Genomic DNA, 26,727 nt, shown 5'->3' with positions numbered 1-26,727 from the left:
CAACCAGGCATGTGCCCTTGGCTGGAATCAAACCCAGGACCCTTTAGTCTGCAGGCCAGTGCTCTATTTACTAAGTGGTCAGCAAACTTTGACTTGCAAACCACAAGCTCTTTGGCCCCTTGAGTGTGGCTCTTGCACAAAATACCACATGCGGGCATGCACGTACAGTGCGTTTGAAATTTCGTGGCCCATGCTCAGAATTCGATTTTTGGTTCTCAAAAGAAATTTCAATCGTACTGTTGATATTTAGCTCTGTTGATTAATGAGTTTGTCAACCACTGCACTAAGCCAAACCAGCTAGGGTCCTCCCTACCAACTTTTTAAAAATCAATGGAAAAAATAACCTTTGATAAGGATTAATCCTATCTAATAAAAAGGAAGTATGCTTTTATTTTTTTATTTTTTATAAAATATATTTTATTGATTTTGTACAGAGAGGGAAAGAGATAGTTAGAAACATCGATGAGAGAGAGTCATCGATCAGCTGCCTCTTGCACACCCCCTACTGGGGATATGCCCACAACCAAGGTACATGCCCTTGACCGGAATCAAACCCGGGACCTTTCAGTCCCCAAACCGACACTCTATCCATTGAGCCAAACTGGTTTTGGCAAAAGGAAGTATGTTAATTGACCATTGCACCCTCACAAATATGGCTACACCCATAGCCAATAAGGAGGGGATATGCTAATTGACTGCCACACTCTCAAAGATGGCAGCACCCACAGCCACAAGATGGCAGCGCCTAGTCTCCTCAGCCCCGCTGGGGCAGCAGGTGCGCGCGGCACAGCTGGGCCAGCCCTCTTGTGGGTCCAGCTGCTCTGCAAACCTGCTTTAGGAGTCCCCTAGTCCCCTCAGCTCCCCAGCCGCCCAGAGCTAGCCCACGGCACAGGCAAGCCTCAGATGGCGGCTGCTCAGTCGCCCAGGGCTGCCCAAGGCTCACGTAACCAGGGCTGTTCGAGGCTTGCGCTGCCAGCAGTGGCAGCAACAGAGGTGTGATGGAGGCATTGCCTTCCCCAGTCATTGGGTCACATCCTCCCCCCCCCCCCCCGCCCATGCAAGAATTTCATGCACCAGACCTCTAGTAAAAAAATAAAATAAAAATTAAGATGGGAAGACCAAGGTGAAAGTTCTAGGAGAGGTAAATTATAAAAACAGCTTTGTTTCCCATAAAAGTTATCTTGATCTCTGCTCAGGAACACCGTCATGCCTGAACTTTTAGAATTTTTTTCCTAAGCCAATGTGAGGGTTTCAGAATATCATTGGAAAGGGTTAAAAGTTAAGGTTTTACTGTTAGTGAGATGTTTTACTTCTAAATGCATGAGAAAACGATAGCTTGGCTAGTTTAGTGGGCAAAAAGGACGATACAAATAGCAGTGGCCATTTTATGTCATTGTGGTAACATTCAGGAAAAGGATTGAGTCCTTAGTTTGAAAACATTGTAGGCTTTTCTTTTAAAGAAAAGTTTTTTTTTTCCGGCTTTAGCCTGGCTGCTCTTCAAATAAAATCACAAAGGAACAAGACACTATAAACAACCATCCCACCCCCGAACAGGACTGCATAGACAAGCAGGCGCTCATGGCCAAAGCCGTGAAGGCAGCAAGAGCTACAGCGAGCAGAGGCAACTGGGGGTCCCCAAAAGAGTGACAAGTGGACTAACACTGCTGTTGTCCTCAGATGTTGATATATTGGCAAGACAAACAGTAGGCGCAGGGCTGACTTGCTACTTTTAGCCCCTTATTTCAAAGGCAATTGAAGATCTTCTGGAGCTAGGAGGGTCTTGTGTGTAGAAATATAAGCAGATACTCTGACCATGACTGCTTCTTTTTCATCTTAAGTACTGTGATCCCTTCTCTCATTTCTTTCTCCTTCATCTTCATCTCTCTGTGAGATGACATGTAGGATTCTTTTTGTTCTCTAATTCCTAGCTTGTTTTTTGTCTTGGCTGAACTATGGCAATTTTCCTCATTTGGCCAGAGGAAAACTGAAAACCAAGGAGAGAAACTTGAATCTAAATTCTGCCTCAGATGTCAGATTATACATTCTCAGCTATGGGAGGGAACATTGAGGCCACCACACTCCCTCCTACTGGGATACAAGAGAATGAAAAAGAACCCACATCACTTCTTAGAACTAATTAATGAGCTGACTTTGGAGGCCATTTCCCTCTCAGTGGAGAAATGTTGGTTGGAGGCAGAGCTAAAGCAATGGAAAAGGGTTTCTAAAAGAAGACAGATAGTGTTAGGTTACTAGGTCTTTGTTTCTGTTTGGAGGGGTTGGTCTATAGTCTACGCGCGCGCACACATACACACACACACAAACCCAAACAGCTCAGGCAGTGTAAGTCCAGCTAAACGTCATTGGTCTGTAGCATTCTTTCCTACTAAAAATTAGGATACGTAGTCATGTGTAGCTTGCCATTCATTTATGTCATCCTTTTTTACTTCAAGGTAATTATCCCAAAGGTCCTAATTATGGGCATCTGGGGAAGAAATATCTCCATGGCTTTCATTTGCTTGGCTATCCTTATCTCTGCCTGATTCCTTTCCACCTTCCCCTTGAGTTGTTATTGCCTCAAAAATATAACTTGCCTGCCCATAGAAGGTTGGCTTTCAGTGACTGGTAGGTCATCTGCCTATTCATGTTACCCCTTAGACTGAAGATTTAGTGTTGTAACATGGCAAATATTGTGGGGTGGGTAGAATGCCAGAGGAATCAGTCGCTTCTTGCTGGTTTTCTCTCATTAGATAATGTAGTTTATAGTCTAATTACAGCCTAATTTGTGCTTGCTGGGCAGACCCTCCTGTATTCCTGCCTGCCTTCATTCCTACAAGCATCATTAGCACCATTGTCCTTGGGGCAGAGTTATATAGGAAATCTAGATTGAGAAAGCTATAATCCTAATTGTGTCTCGATTCATTATCATTATTTAAAATAACTAGTTCCAATTATCTATTGTGAATCACACAAGATGGAGAATTAGCCACAACCTAAGATCTCTGGGCCTGCTGGGTGTAGGCAGAACAGTGTCTTTCTTCAACCCTAGTCATTCCCTCTCTCCGCTGCCCCCAGTTCTGCCTCATGGCAAATGTGGTTTCCCTAGGCATCCTCATCTATAGGCCCTTTCTCTAGTCTAGACCATGCTCTGGTGTGTTCCTGGCAGTGGTTCCTGCTGCCTGCCCAGTATGTAGGTGCCTACTGTTGGGCAGTAGCTCATTGCTCTGGCATCCTAATGTGTAAATATTTGTCAAAGGACTAGGGCATTTTCCCATTCCCCAAAAAGCATTCTGAAAAACATACCTGTTTTCTTAGTCATATTTCCAAACTGTGGATCAGTTAGCCCATTCATTCCTTGCAGTTGACAGACACTGGCCTGGCCTCATCTGACCACATAAAGTAAGTATGCAGTAACTTCCGGCCCAGTAACTTTAAAGCTTTAGTACCAAGGAGTCCTGGACCTCAAGGAACCATAGACAACATAGTCACAATTAGAGAGCACATTGCTTCATTAATAGAAAGAATTACGTATTTCCTGTTCAAGCATTTTAATTTCTTTCTTTCATACTTGACATCAGAGGCGAAATTGAAATCAACAAAAATTAAAAGGCTAACCATACAGATACTGGGGAGAACTTTACTCTTTAACTTTACTTTCAGGCCTCATGTTATATTGGTTTTTATACTATATTCAAGTGTGCCTCTATAAAAGGTAAAATTGCTGAACTACTATCAGTTTATAAGTATTTTGCCCAGTATAATTGATGATTTATCCTGTTATCCAGGTCTGCTTGAAACCAAAATAATTTGTCTCTGCAAGATAGCTTAAAGGCTAAAAGACAATCTTTAGCATTGAACCAAAGTTTCCTATCTTTGTGTAAAACCAGGTGACCCACATATAAGAATTGAACTGTTGGTCTTAGCCTTGTTAACAGATTTGACCCAATCCTGTCTTCTGGCCAGCATCTGCCCATATGTATCCCCAACTCCATCCTATATAATAAAGTTGTAATATGCAAATGGTTGTTACACCGTTAAGCGTAACAACTGACTGCGTAACGACCGTATCATGGAGCTCCAGAAGGGGGCAGGGCAGCAAGCTATGAGGATGGGCAAAGGAGAGGGAGACAGGGGGAGCTACAGGAGGGCGGGGCAGCAAGAGGAGAGCTACTGGGGGGCAGCAGTGAGCTACTGGCAAGCTACTGGTGCACAGATTCGAGTGCAGGGCTACTAGTTATATGTAGAATCTCAGCTTTTTGTTTGCACTATTTATAACCACCTCACTGTGTATAGCCTCCCTTCTAGTCAGAATTGGATACAGGGCCGTGAGGCTGTTGCATGTTAAAGTCTTAAGTGAATTATTTAGGAAACAATAGCGTCTGTTGTACAATACAACTGCTTTTCCTTCATACAACAATTATTATGAAAGGCCTGATACATATAATACATACCTATATTTTCTTCCCACAGATCATCAATTTCTACATGAATATGCTGATGGAGCGAAGTAAAGATAAGGGATTGCCAAGTGTACATGCATTTAACACCTTTTTTTTTACTAAGTTAAAAACAGCTGGTTACCAGGCTGTGAAACGATGGACAAAGAAAGTGGATGTATTTTCTGTTGACATCCTTTTGGTGCCCATTCACCTGGGAGTGCACTGGTGTCTTGCTGTGAGTACCCATTTGTTTTAGGTAAAATTTTAAAGGAATTTATATAATTATAGAATACACAGAGAATAGTGAGTATTAGTTCTGTGTCTTCACTGGATGATTGAGAGAACAGTAGTATTTATTTATTTATTTATTTTTAATATATATTTTATTGATTTTGTACAGAGAGGAAGGGAGAGGGATAGAGAGTTAGAAACATCGATGAGAGAGAGTCATCGTTCAGCTGCCTCTTGCACACTCCCTACTGGGGATATGCCCGCAACCAAGGTACATGCCCTTGACCGGAATCGAACCCGGGTCCCTTCAGTCCCCAAGCTGACGCTCTATCCATTGAGCCAAACCTGTTTCGGCGAGAACAGTAGTATTTAGTTGGCTAGAAACTGGATGGATCAATGAACTTTCTGTCAAGAGTGAGAGGTACTTAGACTTTGAAGAAAGCCGTGGAATTTCCTTTTCTGGAAATACTTAAAAAGGAATTATAAGTCTGAGCAGCCTCAATGCAAAAGCATGGGGAATAAAGGTGACTTTTTAGATTTTTACACTCCCATCCTCTTTGTTATGCAGAGCAATTCAGTAATTTCTCCACTGCATCTGTCTTTTCAGGCTCTATCCCATCTTTTAAAAGCTACATGTGTCATTAAGGTATTTTCCTAAACAAAAAGAATTCCTTCCTGTAGAGGGATTCCTGCAGAGGAATTATTTATTTATTTATTTAGTTAGTTAGTTAGTTTAATTCTTTATTTCCTTCTCTTGTACTCAGATCATGTTTGACAATTTTGGAACTCTGTGTAAGGATATCAATAAACTGCAAGGCAAGAGAATCAAAATAAAATTTAGCTCAATTTATCAAAACCTGTATAAAAAGTGGCTTCATAATGATGCTGCCAATTCAGATCCCGTGGCTATTATTTTCTGCCTAACCATGACTTGGCCTTGCATACTTGGTGATTGAATTTTTTTATGACTCTGAGAACATGGTCTAGCGTATTAATGAAAGTATAAGAGTTATTTCAAAGTCTTTTTTGAATTACATTTTAAAAACCTAAAGCCAAAGGGAATTCTCCAGGTAAAGAAATGACATCCATAATCTATTATCATCTTTCTGAAACTGTGGACTTACATTCTCTGAAGAACATGTTGTGTCTTCATTGTTGCCCACATTGTGATGGGAACCCCAATTACAGAAAAAGGTTTTAGGGCAATTAATGGGGTCAGCAGCTGATCAGCCCCCACTGTAGTTCTGTATTCTTGTGTCTTATGCAGATTAAGCATGGTGTAATGCACAGTATCAATCATACTTGTTATGATTTCACAGGAAATCTAGCAAAAGGTTCCAGGGAAGGGAAAAGCTAAAAAATCGTTTTCTTCACTTTATAAAGACAGATTTATTTTTTATTTTATTTTTTATTCCTAGGTTGTGGACTTTAGAAAGAAGAATATTACCTATTACGATTCCATGGGTGGGATAAACAACGAAGCCTGCAGAATTCTTTTGTAAGTAAGGAGTTGAGGACGGAAGAGTCTGGTGTCAGTCTTCCAGCTATTGGTCTCAGTTATACCTTCAGTGAACTAATAAATAAAGGAAATTCTCATATTAAGTAAGAATGGATATTTTACATCTAAGTAAAGTTTAATAATGTACTAATACCAAATACATACTCTAATAGGGACAATTACTGTCCCAGTGCACTAAAATATAGAGTGGGTATGTATAAATAGATTGAGAAATTATTTTGAAATCATCTAATCCAACCTCCTTTTAGATGAAGATACCAAACCCACAGAGTAATTTTTATTTGCCCAGGTCCTACTAGATAGTGGCTTAATGGGGAACCAGGATGCAAATCTGGTATACCCTATGTTTCTCTTTCCAAAATGCTTATTCCTCCCTGTACCACTCTGGTAGATAGAGTCCAGAATGGTGAACAGGTTGCACTTGTGAAGAACGCTCCACATGAAGTGTATACTCAACAGATTGTTGGCTTGGATTGAATTTTTGCACAGGAGACTCAAGACTAAAAAAAGTAAATAAATAGTTTGATATTGCTAGAGAAACATTCTTCTTCCATTAGATTGAATTTTAAAGGACCATATAAATCAAGGAAACGAGTCAAAACTCGTTCCTCAGGAGGAATAGTAGATAGAAGGAACCTGGGTATCAGAGAAGCATCGTGTTTCTCTTGGGTTGACAGGGTAGGCATGAATTGTGGGAGTCCCAAAGGAGGGTGAGCAGTGTAAAGATACCCCACCCAACATTATATACTGTTTTTCTCAGAAGCACTTATGAAAACTTCCTAAGGATTGTCTGCTCCATTCTTTGGGTGGCAGCGGTCACTCATGTTCTCCACAGCTCATCTCCTTCTCTCCCGATACCTTTAGGCAATACCTAAAGCAGGAGAGCATTGACAAGAAAAGGAAAGAGTTTGACACCAATGGCTGGCAGCTCTTCAGCAAGAAAAGCCAGGTACATTTGATCTGGATGAGATAAAAGTTCCTGACATGAGAGTGGTTGGGGAGGAAAGGGTATCACTCTTTGATTCCCAGGGACCTTCTTAGTGTCTGTCCTGCCTTCAGCTTGGTTGTTTTATTTCTTGGGGAATATAGAGAAAGTTATTTGTGGGAAAACTGGTAATGTGTTTCTTATTTGGAGCTAGGTTTTCTAAATGCCCAGCTATTTTGCTAAGCTCTTCACTCCTGTAAGATGCGTTTGCTGATTGTTTGGCCCTAGGGCAGGGACCAGTTTTTACACCCTTAGGTGCCATAGAAGTCTGAGATAGTTTCTTATGTGGTTAATATGAAGTCCACAGGCCTAACTGAGAAGCTCTATTTTTTTTTCTCTGAGTCTGTGTTGTTCTGAGTGGGGAACGAGGGATCATCTCTTCAAAATTCAGGGAAACCTGTAAAATGTATCTGCTTTGGTTCTTATTTATAGTCGAGTAAGAAGGGAGGAACCTTGGAAAGTTGTTACCGTTTCATTGTTTTTGGTCTTTCAGGAAATTCCACAGCAGATGAATGGAAGTGATTGTGGGATGTTTGCCTGCAAATATGCTGACTGCATTACCAAAGACAGACCAATCAACTTCACACAGGTGAGCCGAGGCGGCGGGGAAGGGAGCTCTCTGTCCACCCGTCTCCATGTGCCCGCTAGGTGTTTTTTCTCTACTTGCTCTGCTTACGGGGCTCTGCTTCGGCCTGTAGCTTATAACACAGGTGGTTACTGCTTGCCACATCATAAAACAAAGAATAATAATAATAATAGATCACATCCTGGGACCCCATATATTACATATTGAAGTCAAAGAATCCTGGGCAAAAGCAGAGCCTTTTTCTCTGCCCATCTCCCCAGCCTGTAAAAAACAGAGAACTGGGACCAGAGTACATTTTCAGAGCACAAGTTTCTCTATACTTTTTTAGCACTCAAGTTTTGCTAACCTAAACTAACCTTTTTTTTTTTTTTTTTTTTAAATATATTTTATTGAGTTTTTTACAGAGAGGAAGGGAGAGAGATAGAGAGTTAGAAACATCGATGAGAGAGAGTCATCGATCAGCTGCCTCTTGCACACCCCCTACTGGGGATATGCCCGCAACCAAGGTACATGCCCTTGACCGGAATTGAACCCGGGACCCTTCAGTCCCCAAGCCGACGCTCTATCCATTGAGCCAAACCGGTTTCGGCCTTTTATTTCTGTTTGAATTAATAGCTTTACTGGATTTTTCCATCATAGCCCTTGACTCTTGCAGTTCTCATCGTTCTTCCTCTAAAAAGTGACTTCTAGATTTTCAGGCCTCAGATCTTACATCCTCAAGATTTCAATGTAGAGGACTTGATAGACATTCTCAGAATTGTAGAGACATTTAGGTATAGCTGGGGGATACCTGGCAATGCCCAACAAAACTTCTGAGGACACCACAATGGAAAATAGCAGTGGATGCCTGGTCGGTGTGATTCAGTGGTTAACTATCGACATCTGAACCAGGAGGTCATGGTTCACTTCCATGTTAGGACACATGCCCAGGTTTTGGGTCCAATCCCCAGTAGAGGGCATGCAGGAGGCAGCTGATCAATGATTCTCTCTCATCATTGATGTTTCTATTTCTCCCTTCCTCTCTGAAATCAATAAAAAATATATTTAAAAAAAAGAAAGAAAATAGCAGTAGAGATACCAATAGGAAAAAGTAATGGAAAGGAAAAAGAATAACATGTAATCAAGAATGAGAAATTTGAAAGACCAAAAATGAAACAGACTAGATTGAAAACCTCAAGGAGGAAAGGAATATGGGGAAAAGAATATTGGGTTGGGATTAAAGAAATGAAAATGAAGTGAGTCTCTGTGTCCCTACAGCAACACATGCCATACTTCCGGAAGCGGATGGTCTGGGAGATTCTCCACCGAAAGCTCTTGTGAAGACTGTCTCGGTGAGCAGGCATGGACGTTGTGGGACCAGCTCTTCGTTGTCTACAGCCAGAGACCTTGGAAACAGCCACTCCCAGCCCTCTGTTCTTGTAAAGCCCTTGATCCCGGACCAGGCCCTGACAAGATGCATTCACAAGCACATCTGCCTTTCCTTTTGTATCTCAGATACTATTTTTGCAAAGAAACTTTGGTGCTGTGAAAGGGGTGAGGGACATCCCTAAGCTGAAGAGAGAGACTGTTTTTCACTTCTTCAGTTCTGCCATCTTGTTTTCAAAGGGCTCCAGCCTCACTTGGTCCCTAATTAGGGGCTGAGAGAAGCTTGGAAAGACTCTTGGTTTCATATAAAACTCTTGTTGTTAGGCCTTACTAAGAGGTAGGAAAGGGCATGGACAAAAACATAGGGATAAAAACCACCAGCATATGCACGCACACATACATACATGGTTTTCAAGAGTCCCTCCTCTAGGACTTTTCCTATTTATATGCTTCATTGTGAAATCTGTCTGCTTCTGTACCAGGCTGTTCTATTTGTAGCTTTCTCCCTCCCGAGGCACAACATATGAGCCCTGGGTGGACCCCAAAGTCCCGGGCAGTCCTTTTCTTAAAAGCAGGGGTTTGCATGTGCTCACAACACATGATACGGGAAGATCCACCCAGGGAATGGTTAGTGGAGCAACAAGGCACCACTTTTACTGCCGCCTACTTCTGACCAAGAAGAAGGACCTCAGTCTTTAGCATAAAATTCCAGCATTGGATGAATGCAAGTCTGGTTTGGTCTGTGGCTAGTTAGTTTAAATATGTTTCTAACCACAGAGAATTTAATATATATATATATATATTTCCCAGGGATATGCTTTTTTTTTTTTTAAAGGCTGAATGTGTTCATCATTTCAGCCTGTAGATTTATTTCCATTTTCCAAATTTAGCTCTAGCACGCACAGATCCCAGCCCCTATGTGAAGGGTGTTTGTGGACTTCCTAACAGAATATTTTGAGACCTGGATAAACGTTGGCTTACGGATAGAGGTTACAGAGGGAGGTGAGATTTTTCAACTGGAAAATGGGTGGAATTTGGACTGATCAACTTGAGATTGAAGAACTGCTATCCCTTTTGTTCTTTTTAGCACCACCCATCCCCTCTGAGAATTTCTCAGGCTAGATAGTGAAACGATCCAATGCCAGTGTCATTTTTGTACTCAAGTTCCAAAATAGGAACGTTTTATACTTCTTTCTGTATTGTAATAGGTAGTTTTGTACGAAATATTTTCTCCTCTTCCCTTGTACCTCATCCCCTCCAGCATTGTGCTTTCTCCCTAGGCTTATTTGAAAATTTTACTCTCTTTTATACCAAGCTCGTTTAGTACATTTTTCTATGTTTTACCACAGGTTACAATTTGAAAACTATTTTTTTTTTTTTAATATTCCATTGTTAACTGAATGTTACTGATTCCACTCCAGCAACTAGATGTTCTACCCTTTTCATAACTGCCTGCCTTTTTTGGGGGGGTGGGGGTGGGGGTGGGGTAACTACCTTTTGTTTGTTTTTCTTTTCTTCCTTTTTTTGGGGGGGAGGGGTGTTTTCTATAGGAAATAAACAGCTTCCTATATATGAGTTGCTGGAACCTTCCACATTCTCTTTTAGAAAGCAATGACATGCAGCCTCTTTGCAGGACTCCTGAACATTGACTCTGGTACTTATGTGTTTAAGTGACAACTTGAAACATGGCAGTATGGTTTAGATTTAAACTATGAGTCAGAAGACCTGAGTTTTCAGGCTCTCTCGCTATTTCCAGGGGACTCGGAACAAGGTAGTTTTCTGTATTTATTGTTTGTTTAGATTACATCTGTTTTACCTTCCTCGCAGACTTTTTGTACAGACCAAAGCAACAAATATTTATTGCCATGTATAGCAGAAAACAAAACGTGCAACAAAAGCACTATGAAAAATACATAAGATATTGTGAGTCTGTCTGAACTTGACCCCCTTTTCTGACCAATGCAGTTTTATACAGGTAGGAGTTAGTGATGCTGAGACCACCCTTCACGGTAGGAGAGAGCTGAGCTGAGACCTAGGTAGTAGCCTAAATGGCTCATTGGGACCTAAATATAGACTTAGAGTGGGCTGTTCTTTCCGGCTCGTCAATAAGAGTAGGACCCAGATTTGGTAACTTTTGCCTTCATCTGAGGGTGGGCTTTGATGACCAGGGGGGAAAAGACATCCTGTATTCCATGGCCAAGGGCATGTTTCCAATATTTTGTTTAACCTTTAAATAAGCCTATTGCTTTTCTCCTATTTTTCTCTTTCTCCTGGGCTCAGTGCTCAGAGCCAACTACCTCCCCCAAAAAAGGAATGTTTGAGGGATGATAAGCTGTAGGTGCCAGACATCAAGCCTTCAGCAGAAACCATAGCCCAGCAGTCCCTCCTGGGCCCTGTTCAGAGAAAGCCAGCCCATTCCAGCCCGTTTGAAATAACATGGCCTGAAACAGAGATTGGTTCTATCCCATTTGTCATCTGGGACCCATTGTTGCCTCTGGGTCCTGTTTAAGGGTTGAATGTAAGTACCTTTTCCTATCCAACCTGGAGACTGTGTAAATGAACTCTTCTATCTATGAAGTGCTTCACACTTCTCTGTAATATCAACTTCTCTTTAGCCCCTGTAATCGCACTACCCACTGTTCCTACTAATATTAGGCTCAGGTTTTAGTGATCTTGGGATGGAAACATAACCTGGAAGAGCACTTCCAACCATCCCATCCCATAGCCTATCCATCACCACCTGGCTTTACATGCTCACAAAAGGCTCTAGTGGGGGGAGGGAGAGGGTTAATACAAGAGCCCAGTGTTTTTTGCTGTCTCAGCCTCTGGTCTTTCTCCTCGGCGATCCCTCCAGCCCTCAAAAACGCCTCCCAGTTTGAGAGAAATGACTGACACTAGGGCTTTGTCTTCTCCCTTGCTGCACCTGCATGGGTCAAGGTGAAGTGGTATATGATGCTTTCACCCTGTGACTTCACATACCAAGAGAATTGGAAGAGGAGGTGAAAGGTATCAGGCCCTGTTGACTCAAACAGGCTGCCTGCTAAGCTTGTGACAAAGTTGCCATATTTCCCTAGAACAATCTAGGGAGAGCTTAAAATTCATCCTAAAATTCTGGGAAGGACAAGTAAGATCCAGCCCAGTTCCTTACCATCCAGAGCCTTACTTCACCTGTGCTAACTCCTAACATCTGTTCTATTAAGAGCCCGTAACTACCATTCCCAGCTTTGGAGGTGGGAAGGAACACAAGAGCATGGGAAGTCATGCTGGTCACACATTAAGGGGGAACTTACACATGTATCCTCTGGGAGATAGAAAAGAGAAACTAGTAAACTTTGAGCTAGAAGATAAAGCTTGAGGAAATACTCATGTGAGCTGCCTCTCTGCCAATCGGGTAGAGATGGGATCATTCCAGTTGTGAGGGGTTGGACCAGATGTTTAGAGTCTCGTCAAAGTCTTAAGATTCTGAAACGTGAGGGCCACAATGCTGCTTGGAATAGAAATCAGTCAAGGTTCAAGGTTAAAGTTTAAGGCCCAGGTCAGTCTTATCCTGATGGGAGTACTCATAGCTGCTAATTTTTCTCTATTTTCAGCTGAGGAGTAACATCCATTGCTTGATTTCCCAAGATTGTCCTTCCACCCTTCACAGAATATAAGTGCATGAGGGAGAGGTGTGTGCCCAAGGAGCACAGTCTTCAGTCTGCTGGGTGCCCTTCATTCAGTTAATTACTTTTATTCTTTTCACAAATACAGAGCACACACACCCAATTCCCATCTTCTTGAAGCCTTCCCTGATCACATTATCTTAATATCCTTACCTGGGCATCTGCAGCCCTTATAATCAGAAAATAGTATAACTCCACATAGTGTTTGCCTTGAATCTGCCTCTGACATCAAAAATGGACTGAGACGCACCAGGAGGGCAGGTGAATGATTTGGTGCTTTTTTCCCTAAGCCAGGAGTGTAAGCTCTCTCTGGCCTGCCAGTGAGGAGGTAGGGATAACTAAAACTTTTATTTAGAAAGACAGTATTGTAGGACTCAGGGGAAGAAGGACCAATCACGGTAGCCTGCAGTGAGGCTGCACCTCCTTTGTGGACCACAGCGGTTCATCTCCGGGCCCAAACCTAACGTGCTGCTCTGGCCCTAACAAGCAGGCCTCGCTCAGCAGTTCCGCATGCCCTTCGGAAGTCTCAGCCCCTATCCTAGGCAGCTAATCAGAATAGAAGTAATTAACTGAATGACGGGTGCCCTGCAGACTGAAGGTGTGTGTTTGTTTTCCCCCTTAACCACATATATTTCTTTTTTTAAAATATTTTTAAATTGAGATTTCGAGAGGAAGAGAAACATTGATGTGAGAGTGGAACGTCAATTGGCTGGTGCCTGCAGCCCTCCCACCCCCCAAGGGATTGAGCCTACAACCTGGGCATGTGCCCTGACCAAGAATTGAACCTTTTGGTACGTGGGACAGTGCCCAACCAACTGAACAGCACTGGCCGGAGCCACATTTCTATTAGGTATAGTTTTCTCCATCTTTTTTATTCCCAGTGATACTGTACAACGCTTACGGGTCCCTTTCTAACTGCCTTGTCCTTTAAATGGACTGTTTTACATGCTGCCTGTACTGAGTCTATTAGCCAAAGCTAAGTTCCTGGAGGGCATTTGCCTTATACTTCTGGGGAGCCCATTACCCTAGGTCAGTGTTTCCCAAAGTGTTGTACGCATACCCCCAGGGGTATGGGAAGAGTTTGGTGGGGATATGCACTGCACCGTGCTTAGCTGCGCCTAATTCTACGTTCTCATGAGTACGAGGGGTACTCAGCGTTACGAAAATTATAGAAGAGGTGCACATATGTCAAAAGTTTGGGAAACACTGCCCTAGGTGATTAATAAGCATGTGTTGAAGCACTGAGCTTGGGAGCCCCGATGGGTGGAATGAAGAGATGGTTTGACCAAGGAAATAAAAGCCACCTGTCCTCAAGGTCCTACAGTCTAACATTTGAGAGGTCAGAAAGACACCAAGCAATGTACCTTATGGAGAAGGCAGGCTCAAGGCACACAGTCCAGTGTTAAGCTGGTGGTGGGCAACGGAGAGGCAGAAAGAGAGAGGCAGGGATGATGCTTTCTCTGCCAGTGTGTGTGTGTGTGTGTGTGTGTGTGTGTGTGAGAGAGAGAGAGAGAGAGAGAGAGAGAGAGAGAGAGAGAGAGAGAGAGAGAGAGAGAGAGAGGAGACTCCCTAGTTTTTAAAAGTTTTATTTAAAATAAATTATGTGGATTTTGCTTTCTTGCTTGGACTGGAAACTCCTGGTAGAAAAGACTCGATGGTGTTTGTCTCTCTATAACTGTCTCTCTGTCTCTTTGACTGTTTGTTCTGTCTCTGCCTGTGTCTGTGTCTCCTGATCCAAGCTGAAGCAGTGATTGGATCCTCAGTGTGGTCTGGATTCCCGAGTCCACCCCTTAACCAGGAGTCTGAATGCTGTTCATTCATTCATTTCATTCCACATACCTGGAATTGAATCCTGAACGCAAATAACATGCAAATCCGTGGCTCCCTGGCACTTTTTAAAACCAGGTCTTTCTGTGGAACTGGCCAGAGAACCCTCCTGAGCCAAACACACCAGTCAAGACTCTAACCTACCCTGATCACAGCATCCCTTGTCTCCTTGCCCCTATCCTGCACCCCTTTTCCTTACAATCTAACCTCAAAGAAATGCTCCCTCTGCTCTGACTGTAAAGCTCAGTCTCCAAAGAATAAGACGTAAAGCACCAGCTTCTGAAAGATCTCCCGCTATGTTGGTGAAAGCATTTTTATCTGTGTTGAGTTAGAAGAATCCCTTGTGGACTCCAGGATATTTTTGAGTTTAACATTTTCCTAGGCCTGGTTAGGATTTTCCAGCCATTTGAAAGTGGTTGAAGCGAGGAGGAAGAGCTTCAGGCCACCCTGTATTCTGGTTCCCGAATGTGGTTAAAGATAGCTGAGGGCTGCTGGGACTGCATGTGTATTACCGGGGGGGGAGAAAAGGCCCTCAGAGTGGGGGCCTGGGCCCAGTTTTGAGTCGGAGTCAGAGTTGCTTCTTGCCCCAGCTGCTCTGGGTGCTTGTTTGGTCATAGGTGCTGCAGAAGTTACAGAGGCAGTGGGCCTGGGGCTCAAGTTCCTTGAGGAACTTGTGTTCTAGATGCTCTTCTTGAACCCCAGGAAAAATGCTTTGCTTCCTGTGTACCTGTGCCCCATTTACCATCAGCCCATCACCAGCCAATCATGCCTACAATGGCCTAGGAGGCCCTGCACACTCCCCTCTCCCCACTGCCACCTTACCAACACCATCCCCTACCACTGTGCCCAGGTTCACTGGTCCTGGCCACACAGGTATTCTTAGGTGTTTGTCTAACAAACCAACCTTGCTTTCATCTCACAGCCCTTCTACGTGTTACTTCCTGTCTGGAAGGCCTTTCTCTAGATTTCCTCCTGACTGACTCATCCCTCTGCCCCCCACCCCCCTTAGTGGAATGTTAGCCCCACACCCCAATTATTACAATCCCTAGCTCTCTTCATTTCCTTCTCTGTAGCATTGATATCTGACTATATTATTTACTCATTTGTTTTGTCTGTCGCTCACTAAAATGTCAATGCTGTTCATACAGCGTCCCGGGTGCCTGGGATGGTCGGAGGTGACAATTGTGGGAGTGGATGGATTATCGCTACTCAGCATCTCTGAGTTGTGCTTCCCTTCCATTTTGATAGCCTCTGCCTATTCAAGTGCTCATTTCCTCATGTCTGGTTTACAGTGAGACCAGAGACCCTCTCCTGGGGTCTCTGGATTCAAAATCATCATCCATTTAGCAGTTAGAGCTATCTTCATCCAATAACATTAGTAATAAGAGGAAGCATTTGTTGAGGCCCTTGCCCAAACTTATATGCCAAACACTTTATATACGTTATCTATTTAATCCCCACAAGTCTAGGATGTAGGTATTATTATCGCAATGTCAATGACAGAAATAGGAACTTCAAGCCAAGAGGAAATGTCTTCAAAGCCTTTAAAAGCCCTGTCATCTGCAGCTTCACACAACCAGCATTTTTTGTGTCAATAGGTCAAGTGCTTAACCTGGACATCATGAGGCCGCTGGTGTGAAGCCAGGGAGGAGAGCCTTTTTTGAGGCGCAGAGTCCAATCCTCCCTCTTTTTTCTCCTGAGCGGGACTGAGGTCCTTACTTCACTTCACCTTAGTTTGGAAGGCCAAGAGAATGGCAGGGTCTCTGCCTTTGGGTTCATTTCCTCTTGGCTTCTCCAGAAAGGGGCACTAAGAAATTCCCTTCACCCCCCCTCATGAAAACCCTTCCCCCAACTGTTCTTTTTTTTATTGCTTCCCGCTGTCCTCCCCAGTACTCAGCTACCCAGATTAGCACACTTTTCCTTTGAGGTTCTAACCCAGAAAGGGGAAGGGCTAAGGATTGGGAGGGTGGGGAGATGGGGAGTAGGAAGACACCACGCAGATCCAGATTACCCCCCAGGGCCTCAGGAATCAGATTGTGTATGTGCAGAGACATGTGAAGGTCATGCCCAGGGCCTCAGGAATCAGGCTGTATATGTGCAGGGACATGCAAAGACACTTCTGGTGCTCCCCAGTGTTCCATTTGGTCTTTTCACTTCTGTGTCTCATGCTCTGTCCCCTCAGTATGAAGCTTCCTTTGCCATTCCATTCAGGCTGGATTGAGAATCTCAGGAATGCACAGCGCTGTGCCCTCCTGCTCCCCCTCCCACCTCCGTACCCAGTGCCCCTGGAGAGGAGGCACTTATTCCAGCTGGAGCTGAGGGGGGAGGGGTCCTTCTCTCTGATGGGGGAAGAAAGACAGTCTCGGCCTTCCTCCAGCCTCTCTCAGATTTCTTTTCCCAAATCAGTCTGCCACTTTCAGCTTCCTCTTCAACAGGCGGCCTCTCTCACCCCCACAGAGAAGCCTCTCTTGACGCTAATTACTCCTAATCATTTTCCCTCGGCTCTCAGTGACCTTCCTGCCTGCCCTGAGCCAACAGTTCTGTGTCTGCTCAGAAAACGGAATCAGATCAGAAGGAAACCCTTTGGGCCTTCAAGCCCCGGCTTTCTGGGTCTAATTCAGCTTTGCCTATGGATAAGCTCCCACTTATCCAATGCAAGGCTCCCCGTGGGACTCTCCTGAGGCAGATTCCAGTGGGGAGCAGTGATCAAACTCCAGGAGCACTTCCCAGCGGCAGGGCCGCTGGGGAGCTCTGAGCAGTTCCTTCCATGAAAATCTCAGCACCAGAAAAGATCTACTGGGTTTGACCTGGGGGACAGCACTTCTACATGGGGTCTTCGAACCCATAGTTATATCTGGGCTTGGTGGTGTGGAGCTTCCTAATTTACTAGGCAAGCCCTCTCCTCCCCACCAGCAGAACAGCCTTTACCCACCAAACTCTCCCCCCACCCTGCCCACACTCCCCATACATCATCCTATGCCCGGCCATTGGGTGAGGAGGCCTTTGCCAGAGCTTGTGACCATCACATACACACACAGGCACACACACTACACATGCAGCAGCAGCAGCAGCAGCAGCAGCAGCAGCTTTGTATTGCATCCTGCTGGTTGGCTGGAGGAGGAGGATGCAGTGGGGAGGAGGACTGTGAGTAGTGGAGTGTAGACACACACATTGTTCCTTTTTCCCAAGACAGGGCTGCTGACATACTACCCCCAGAGGAAGGTCCTTAGTGGTCCAGAGCTTTTGAGAATCTACATATCCCTTAGAAAAGGATTTTGTTGCATAAGCCAGAGAGAAGAGGATATAGAAATGTTTTATTCACCCATTCAATAAGGGCTTACCATATGTGTCAGGTGCTGGAAACATTCTCCATCCTCTGGTCCAAGCACACAAGACTACTCTAGCCGACATCATTTTGTCCCTGCCCCTGTTCTATGGTGGGCCCACGGCCTGAAGCTCACTCTTTCCACCTGACTCAGTGCCCCTTAGCTCAGCTGCAGAGCACCTTTCCAGTGGGCAAAGCAGCCTGTACAAGAAGGATCCTGAAGAGTGGACATGAGGAGGTAGAAACAGCCAGTTTCACCACCAGATCTCCAGGGGAGTCTCAAAGACATGCTACAAAGATCGGGGCTGGGATACTTCCTTAGATTGAGGGGTAAAATGGCTGCACCATCTAGACTTCAGTTTCTCCTTCCTTCTTTCCTATGTTTGGACCAAGGAACCAGATTAGGTTTTTTATCAGAATGTCTACTTGGATCTTAGAATCTTCATTATTTATTTATCTATTCATTTACCCATCTACTCCTCCATCCCATCCATGCATTTAACCATTCACCCACTCTCAGGACCTGTTCTGTGTCAGCCACTGGGGGACAGGGATAAATGTGGTAGGTTGCTGGATTCTGCAGCCCAGCCTTTGGTCCCAAGGCATCTCTCTCAGCCTCAAGCTACTTCCTTAGGTCCCAGGTCTCCCTTCTTTCTTCACATTGGAAGCCAGACTCCAACTGAGGAGGTCTCCCAATGGGTAACTAGAAGTCCTGAGCTAGAGGCCACTGGTAATCAGGGCCAACCAGGGGAAGGGAGGCCAGGCGAGTGGTTAGAGGGATGAGGAAGGCGCCCAGCCAGGCCACTGAGCCCATCAGTGTGGTTTGGCTCCTTTGGTGAAAAAATAGCAAGTTTGGACAAGTGTCTCCCTGTGTCCTGAGCTCTGGATTGCCCCCAGACAGGAGTTGTGCCGTTAAACAAACCATAGCCAAGGGCAACAGGGGCCCGGAGGGGACCAAAATGGGGGGTGGAAACATGGGGCTCAAGACTTGAGCCAAGCTAGGCAATGGTGTGATGAGGCCCGCTCACTGGGTGGGAGGTATGCGTGTGCCCTGAGGAGCTGCAGGTGAGGCGGGGGGAAGAGAAGCCCCACCAGACTCTTGGACACACATGGTGGAAAACAGAAACAGTCACAGAAACAAAGGGAGTCCACTCTCCAGAGACTGTGCTAGGATGTTACCTGGAGATTCTTGCCCCAAGTATCCAGATGAGTAGCAGGAAGTTGACAATAGGGTTAAGGAAAAGAGTCTAATCAGAGGGTGTGTGTGTACTCTATTCATCTATGATTTTGGGTCTGTATGGTTCTTCTGTCTTCTACTTCATTCTCAAATCAGAAGGACTGGGTGGTTTGGGCTTCTCTGGGCCTCTCCTCCCCTTTCCACATGTGGCCAAGGGCGGGTTAATGGACCTGTGCACACAGAGGCTCACACAGCCTTGAGGACAGAGGCCCATTCATACCAGGACACTGTGGCACCTCTCTCCCAGGCTGGCCCGCGCCCCTGGTCCCGTAGCACCAACACACGTAATGAGAGACGTGCACATTTGCACATGCAATCTTGCTCTCGAATACACACACACACACACACACACACACACACCACACTCATTTCTGTTAACCCTTCACTGCCATGTGCAGGGGGATCTTGGTTCTTAACCTGGGCTCTGGCATTGCCTTTCTCAATCTCTTCTACCCAACCCTGGACCCATCTGAGTTAACCTTTAACAACCTCTCAGGACCTTGGGGAGCCCACTGTGGGCTTGCAAAGCCTCCCCAGTGCCTGGAGGAGGAAGGGAACATAATCTCAGCCGAAGAATAGGAGGGGGCATTTCCCTCCGGTGAAGGAGAGGTAACTGTTAAAGTCTGGGTTCAAGTTACAGCTAAGCCACCTGCAAACTGTGGGTCCTCAGACAAACCATTTAACCCCTCTGGGCTTTAGTCTCTGACCTGTGAGATGAGTAGGTTAAACCTGATGTCTTTAGATAAACCAACTGAAATTATATGCAAAATGTAGAATTCTACATTTCGTTAGAAAGAGGTTTCATGGCCGAGACCAGTTTGGCTCAGTGAATAGAGCGTCAGCTTTTGGACTGAAAGGTCTCAGGTTCGATTTCGTTCAAGGGCATGTACTTTGGTTGCAGGCACATCCCCCAGTAGGGGGTGTGCAGGAGGCAGCTGATCTATGATTCTCTCTTATCGATGTTTCTAACTCTCTATCCCTCTCCCTTCCTCTCTGTTAAAAGTCAATAAAATATATTAAAAAAAAAAAAAAAAGAAAGAAAAGAAAAGAAAGAAAAAGGTTTCATGGTATCTTGAACTCCTTCCCCCAAGTATCCAGATGAGTAGCAGGAGGTTGACAATAAGGTTAAGGAACCCTTGCACTTTCTCGAAGCTTAAGAACCAGGGAACTTCTTAGACATCCCAGGACTCTAAGCCAAATGCTTTGTAAGTGAGGCAAACATGGCCATTGTAAGTCCACTGAATCATCCAAGGTCACTGTCAACTGCCCCACTAGTGGGGTTCATGTTCAGTTCTCCCACATGAACCCCACTAATATACCCCCAGATTGGGGAACTGTACACCACATCACCTTCATGAGGAGCCCTGCTCAGGGTCAGCTGAGGCTCTATCATCTGATGGACCCATTTGCTGGGATGGGGTCAGACTTGGGTCAGGCAGAAGGTTCAAGCCCAGCAAGGAGGAAGAGAATGGAGGATGGGGTGGATATTAGGAATAATAACCATGATACTGGTGTCTCTTGCGTGTTTGCTATGTGCCAGGCATTGTGTAATCAATCAATCAAGTGAATAAAAATCATTATTCCAACTTTACAGGTGAGGAAACTGAGGCTCAGGGACCATCAGTTGCTTTGGATCACTCACCCAGTAAGTGGTAGAAACTAACACTGAAAGGACGTCTGTCGGACTCCAAAGACTTACTCTTAAAAAGAGAAGGAATGAGAGGACATAGAGGAGATGACTTCCTCTCTGGTGACATTTCTGATGAATTGGGCACCTCACCGGAGAATTTGGGGCAGAAAGCTGCATAAGGAATCCCCTCTGGGGAGAAGGGGCCAGAGCCAGTAGTCTGCCCAGGCCAGTCCTTGGGGGTAAGCGGGCACTAAGGAGTCTTGGCTGAAGGCTCTGGCTCTTCGTACTCTCACCAAGGCCTGACTCAAAGGCCTCTTTGTTTCACTGCTCTGACTTCTACCAGGAATTCTCCACCCAGGGTCCTTCAGCTCCATCCTCAGGGAACTTGTGCTGCTCCAAACATACACGGGGACTCTGCAGTCCCTCCCACCCTCTGTTCACCCTGAGAAAAATAGCTCCCATCACACTCTGGGGTCCCTAAGGGAAGATGGCTCAGGGACCAGGGGCAGGACTGCTGCGGAGAAGGGGTGGACAGGAGGGACTGATTCTGTGTCAGGGAGAATCAGAGTGGAAGGGCTGTAAGCTGGCTGATCCCCAGATAATGAAACACTTTTTACTTCTTTTGAGACAGAGAATCAAAGACTCAGTAGCTGTTTATTTTTACGTTAAGATTTTTGTAAATTCTTATTGATTTGCTGTTAAGGCTCAGAATTTCCCCCAACCACTTGTGAATACTGGTCCTCTATTCTCTTCCTTCCATAATCCTCCCCATTGCCCCCTTCAGCTTCTGTGGGACCAAGAGGAGCAGGGAAGATGGGGGATCATGCCAATTGGGTAACTGATGGGTCCCCCTGAGCTTAATTCCAGGCTTTTTGTCCTCAGACGGAAGGCACCCTAGCCCTCAGGAGTCCGGGGGGATGGGACCGGCTCCACTAGGGAGCGGGCAGTCATGGAAGCCCCAGCGCCCTTCCAGTCCCCCCGGGGACACTCCTAAGGCTCCATTCCTCTCTTTCCTCCCCGCTGACCCTTCTGGGTTTGGGCTCCACCTCCTGCCTGGAGTAGGGACAACAGTCACGGTTGCCTTTCCCAAGCCCGGGAAGAACATGACTTACCGCGGGCAGGAGCCTCCATTTCTGCGGCCTTGTTTCCTTACCTCCCTTTTCCTCTCAAAGGAGAGCCTGAGGCTGACCCCAGGTGGGCTCTGTGCCTGCTGCTGACCCGGGCACCACTCATGGAGCACCTTCCTCAGGTGCCCCTGGTCTTAGCAGTCACCTGCTGCTCCACCTCAGGCGGCTTCCTGTCCTAGAAAGACCAGCCCTCTCTGGTCTCCACAGTAGCAGCGGGGAGATGGCAGTTTGCCATAGGAAAAGGGCATAGGATTTGGGACCAAAGAGTTTCGGTTTGAACCCCAGGGCCATTATTCACTACCCGAGGGACCTTGGGCTTACGCTCTCTGAACCCCCATCTTCTCCCTCCTAAGCTGAGTGTAGTATCTGTCTACGTCAGTGGACTGTAATGAAGGCCAAATGGAACCACACATGCCTAAGCACATTGAAAACAGTTACTGCGTCAACATCAGCCATCATTAAGGCACACGGGGAGGGAACATGCTGGAGAGACTGTATGGTGACTTGTCCACCTCTGGGGTTCTGATCCAACCCAGAGATAGCTAGGGAAGGAAGTGCAGCCCCTCAGTCTAATTCTGGCCTCACAACTTGGCGAGGGCCGCCTCTATGTTGCTGAAAAACACACCTGAGGGTTATGTGAACAACAGCGGTTTAATTCAAGGCAGATTTCTAAAAGGACTCCCTTTGCTAATTGGGAACACAACCCCACTGGACCCTCAGGCAGGGCTTCTCGGTCCCGATAGTGTCACTGAGGATGGTCACCTCCAAGCTCGTCCTCCTGGCCGGCCAGTGGCTCCATGAGCTGTTTCCATCGTTTGGGCACTCCGTCGCAGCCTACTCGCTGAAAATTGCTTCTCCTTGGACAGCCCTCAAGGATTGCATTTTTTTCAGCGACACTCATCAGACCCACAGATGAATTTATCTTCCCTGCGTGCACCGTTTGGCTGTTTCTGTTTCAGGGAACTGCGAGCTCAATAAGCTCCACTGTTCTAGCGAGTTGGCCAAACAGCCGAGTCTCTGTTCTCTCAGCCAGACCCTGGGGCCTGGAGTCCTGCCTCCGGGAATTCCAGAGTGCAAGAATGTCAGAGCTGGAAGAGGCCTCAGTCCTCACCTAGTCCTGCCCCAGCCACTGTACAGATGGGGAAACTGAGGTCCAGAGAGGGAGAGGCTTTCAGGAGTCTGGAACACTGGCCTTTCCTTTCAGCGCAGCACCTGCCTCGGGCAGGCGTCAGTGGTGTCCTGGCCTGCTGGAAATACAGAGCGACCGGAAATCAATTCATCCTCGAAGGGAGAGGAGCAGGCCATCCCTGACCACCAGATTGGAGAGATCTGGATGCTCTTGCTTAAGAGCTACGTGATGATGAGCATGTTACAGAGCCTGCTTAAGCCTCCGTGTCCTTATCTGTAAAAATAGGGATAATGGTAGTTTCCCTCTCCAAAGGCTTTTGCGAAGATGCACTGAGATGATGTGAAAAGGAAAGAGAAGTCTTTCCTTCCCTCATTATTAAGTCAGGTTCTGCCCTCCACTCCATTTGGACCGAACTGAAGGAGTTCCCTGGCACAGGTGATGGAATTATCCTGATGGGCCCAGCTCCACCGGGCCTTCCCTTGGAGCTGGAACTGGGGCCAACCCTACCCAACTGCACGTCCGCTACACAGTGGGGGTGGGGGTGACCAATGGCGAGGCCATGTACTCCACAGAGGACTTTGCAGGGGCTGAATGCGGTGATTCACGCTGTGTTTAAAGCAGAACCTGACACACAACACTGCTAACTGTTCTTCATTAACTACCGGAGGCCCAGCATGCACAGGGTCCCTAGGCCTAGCCTGCAATCAGAGCCATGCCCTCTGCTCTGCCAGGCTGCTCGCATGGGAGCCTGTGGGTGTGGGGAGGGACCGAGAGCTGGTCAATGCACCTCAGAGCGACTGGTCTATTGGCTCTTCTGGTCTTGACGCCTGGCCTCTTATTATTATAGATTATTGTCTTGAGATCATACAAGACACACGCCACAAATCACACCACAAATCACGTGTGAGCACATGCCACAAATCACGTTTCAAATGCATTGTTGAGGGCTGGTTTTATTTTGGGGTCCACTCCCATAGCATCACCAATGCTACCCCACTGACGTCACAGCAGCCAGCTGGCTGCAGCCCCGCCTCCGTTTCTCTCTCTCTTGGGCCTCTGTTCCGCTTCCTCCACTGGGAATCCTTTAGGCCGTGTGATGCCCACAGCCCGCTTTTAGCCATGGCTTCTGTAGCTCCCTAGCCCTCTTCTCGATTTTGAGGACAGCTGTGCTGCCTGGCTCTTTGTCCCCAAAGTAGAGCTTCCTGTATAGTCTCTCCACGTTTTAATTTCCGCCTCCAAACGTTGTTGTAGGGCACCATGGACCCCAGCTCCAGTCTCTCCTCTGAAATGGGTCACTCAGCACCAGCTCTGAGCCCCAGGGGAGCTAACACGTCATCTTCTGCTGGCCCCGTAAATGACCCCAGGAGAGAGAACCTTCCCTCCTCGATGAGTTGCAAGGGTGTCTTTAATGGCCTGTGTCCTGCCAGCTTCTCCTTCTATGGGGATCGATCCCCAGTTTGGGTGATGAAAAACGATGGGAAATTCTTGTAGCAAAAGGACTTCACTTCTCTGGCTAGCACTGGAATCTCCTCTTCTCCAAATGACGCCGCGGTCTTCTCTTTGACCTTCTCGCTCCAGCAGAGAGAACCTTCCCTGAAGCTTTCAGGACAGACTAAGACTGATGACTTAGTTAGGGGCGTCGAACTCAATCAGAGAAGGGGCCAAAATCTAAAATCCAGCCTAAATCGCGGGCCGAATGGTTTACTGAACAGTCATAAACTGTCATTGTGATGGAAACGCAGCGGAGTGCAGTGATGACAGCGCGGTGCGGGCCACATTGCAAGGCCTGGCGGGATGGATCTGGCCCGCGGGCCTTGTGTTTGACACATGTGAGTCTTAGGTCAATGCCAGCCCACTGCCAGTGCCTGGAGAAATGGGTCTCAGTGGGTCATCCGCCCTTGTTCCTCCCTGGCAGGTGCAGCTCAGCCCGTGTAGACGCCCCCTGTGAATCTGCCCGTGGCTCTGGGAGGTGGCGGTGGGAGGGAGGTGGTTGTTTATGGCACATGTGTCAAACACAAGGCCCGCCGGCCAGATCCGTCCCGCCAGGCCTTGCAATGTGGCCCGCACCGCGCTGTCATCACTGCACTCCGCTGCGTTTCCATCACAATGACAGTTTATGACTGTTCAGTAAACCATTCGGCCCGCGATTTAGGCTGGATTTTAGATTTTGGCCCCTTCTCTGATTGAGTTCGACACCCCTAGTTTATGGTGTATAAGTAAGAGGACCAGGCTGGGAGAGCACACATGGTTTGTACAAGACCGCCCAGCTGAAAGGAGTGAGAAGGAAGACTCGAAATCAGGCCTCCCAAGTCTGCTGCCAGTTTCTCTCGCGCCTGCAGATTCATTTCTTGCCCTTGGGCCTTGCTCTTGGGGAGGGTTACCTGGATAAACCCACTCAGGCTTGTGTCTTCATGCCTCGCCCAGCCTGAGGCAGCATGGGAGCCGGCCGTGCAGCTGGGCAGGAATGGTCCCTAGAGACCAGCTCTGGCCTTTCAGGCCTTCTCTCTGGGGGACACAGTGGGGACCCCAGGAGAGACCACAGCCTTCGCTACATCTGGAAACACGCCTGCAGCCCCCTTCTCATCCCTTGAGCTCTGTTTCACTGGGTGGGCATCTCCGGTTTCTGGACTCCAGCCTCCTCCTCAAGTCTCCCTTCTCTGCTGGACTTGATTTTCCTAACTCCTGGCTGCGCTATCTGTTTCTCTCGTGATAGCCAGGGTATCTCCATTGGGTTTTATCTTTTGTTGATTTCTTTTTTTAATTCTCACCCGAGGGTATTTTTTTTCTATGATTTTTAGAGAGAATGAAAGGGCGGGAGGGAGAGGGAGAGGGAAACATGGATGAGAGAGAGAGACACATCAATTGGTTATCTTCCACAAGCACCAAACCTGTAACCCAAGTACGTGCCCTTGACCTGGAATTGAACCTGTGACCCTTCCCAGGCTGATGTTCTAACCACTTAGCAACACTAGCCAGGGCTCTTGTTGATTTCTTCCTTTTCTCTTTCTCCCCTTCATTCCTACTTAGGAATCTCCTGGGTCAAGCAGGCAGGGGGATGGTTTGGCAGTGCCTTCTCCTTCCCCTCCCCTCTCTTTCCCTTCCTCTCTTTTTCCCCTCCCCCCTCCTTCACTTCCCTCCCCCAGCAGCTACCCCGCACCCCTCTCATTTGGGCCCTGGCCCCTCATCACCTTAGTCAGCTCCTCCTCGATGCTTGGGGCTGAGGCAAGGCACAGGGAGGCCGCTAGAGCCACTTCTCTGGATACAAAAGCCTCTTTCTCCCCATCAGCGATGAGGTTTCCAGGCAGGTTATTTTTATAGCAGGGCTCAGGCAGGATCCTTCAGAGAAAATAAACAAAGTCACACACACCAGCCCTTCACACTCTTCAGCCCCTTCCCTGGCGAGGGGCCCAGCCTGGCTGTGCCGACTCAGGGACGCCCACCACCCCAGAGGGGCCGCGGGGGCTGCTGCCTGGATGGGGGAGGCAGAGGTCGGGCTGGGGGAGGGGTACCCTACTCTCCCCTCACCTGCCCCTCCCTCCTAGCCAGCAGGGAGGCAGACCGAGGTCCCCTGCTGCTAGCCCAAGTGGTTGGGAGGAGAAGGTTGGAACGTGGGCCACATGGGTCCCAGGTTCTGTGTTTGTAGGGAGTCCGATTCAAATCCAGATTTA

At 46.8% G+C, this 26,727-nt stretch overlaps 1 protein-coding gene across 7 annotated transcripts in view; it reads left to right on the top strand.

The window, feature by feature from the left end:
- The window catches only part of SENP1 (SUMO specific peptidase 1), an 87,033-nt gene that overhangs the window by 40,442 nt on the left and 19,864 nt on the right, over nucleotides 1–26,727 (top strand). For 4 of the 7 annotated variants that reach the window (XM_036459330.2, XM_036459332.2, XM_036459329.2 and 1 more), the window contains 5 exons: nucleotides 4,468–4,671; nucleotides 6,086–6,165; nucleotides 7,051–7,135; nucleotides 7,665–7,760; nucleotides 9,015–11,060. In XM_036459330.2, the coding sequence (XP_036315223.1) occupies nucleotides 4,468–4,671; nucleotides 6,086–6,165; nucleotides 7,051–7,135; nucleotides 7,665–7,760; nucleotides 9,015–9,077 (528 nt within the window). In that variant the 3' untranslated portion in view covers nucleotides 9,078–11,060. Of the gene's footprint in view, nucleotides 1–4,467; nucleotides 4,672–6,085; nucleotides 6,166–7,050; nucleotides 7,136–7,664; nucleotides 7,761–9,014; nucleotides 11,061–21,587; nucleotides 21,657–23,371; nucleotides 23,602–26,727 lie in introns of those variants that run through there. The other 3 variants (XM_045589017.1, XM_045589016.1, XM_045589018.1) reach the window with 3 other exon arrangements.

Source organism: Pipistrellus kuhlii, unplaced genomic scaffold, assembly GCF_014108245.1.
Source record: "Pipistrellus kuhlii isolate mPipKuh1 unplaced genomic scaffold, mPipKuh1.p scaffold_m20_p_3, whole genome shotgun sequence".
Taxonomy (NCBI): domain Eukaryota; kingdom Metazoa; phylum Chordata; class Mammalia; order Chiroptera; family Vespertilionidae; genus Pipistrellus; species Pipistrellus kuhlii.
The sequence above is the reverse complement of the archived record's forward strand: the minus strand, read 5'-3'. Positions and strand labels throughout refer to the sequence as shown.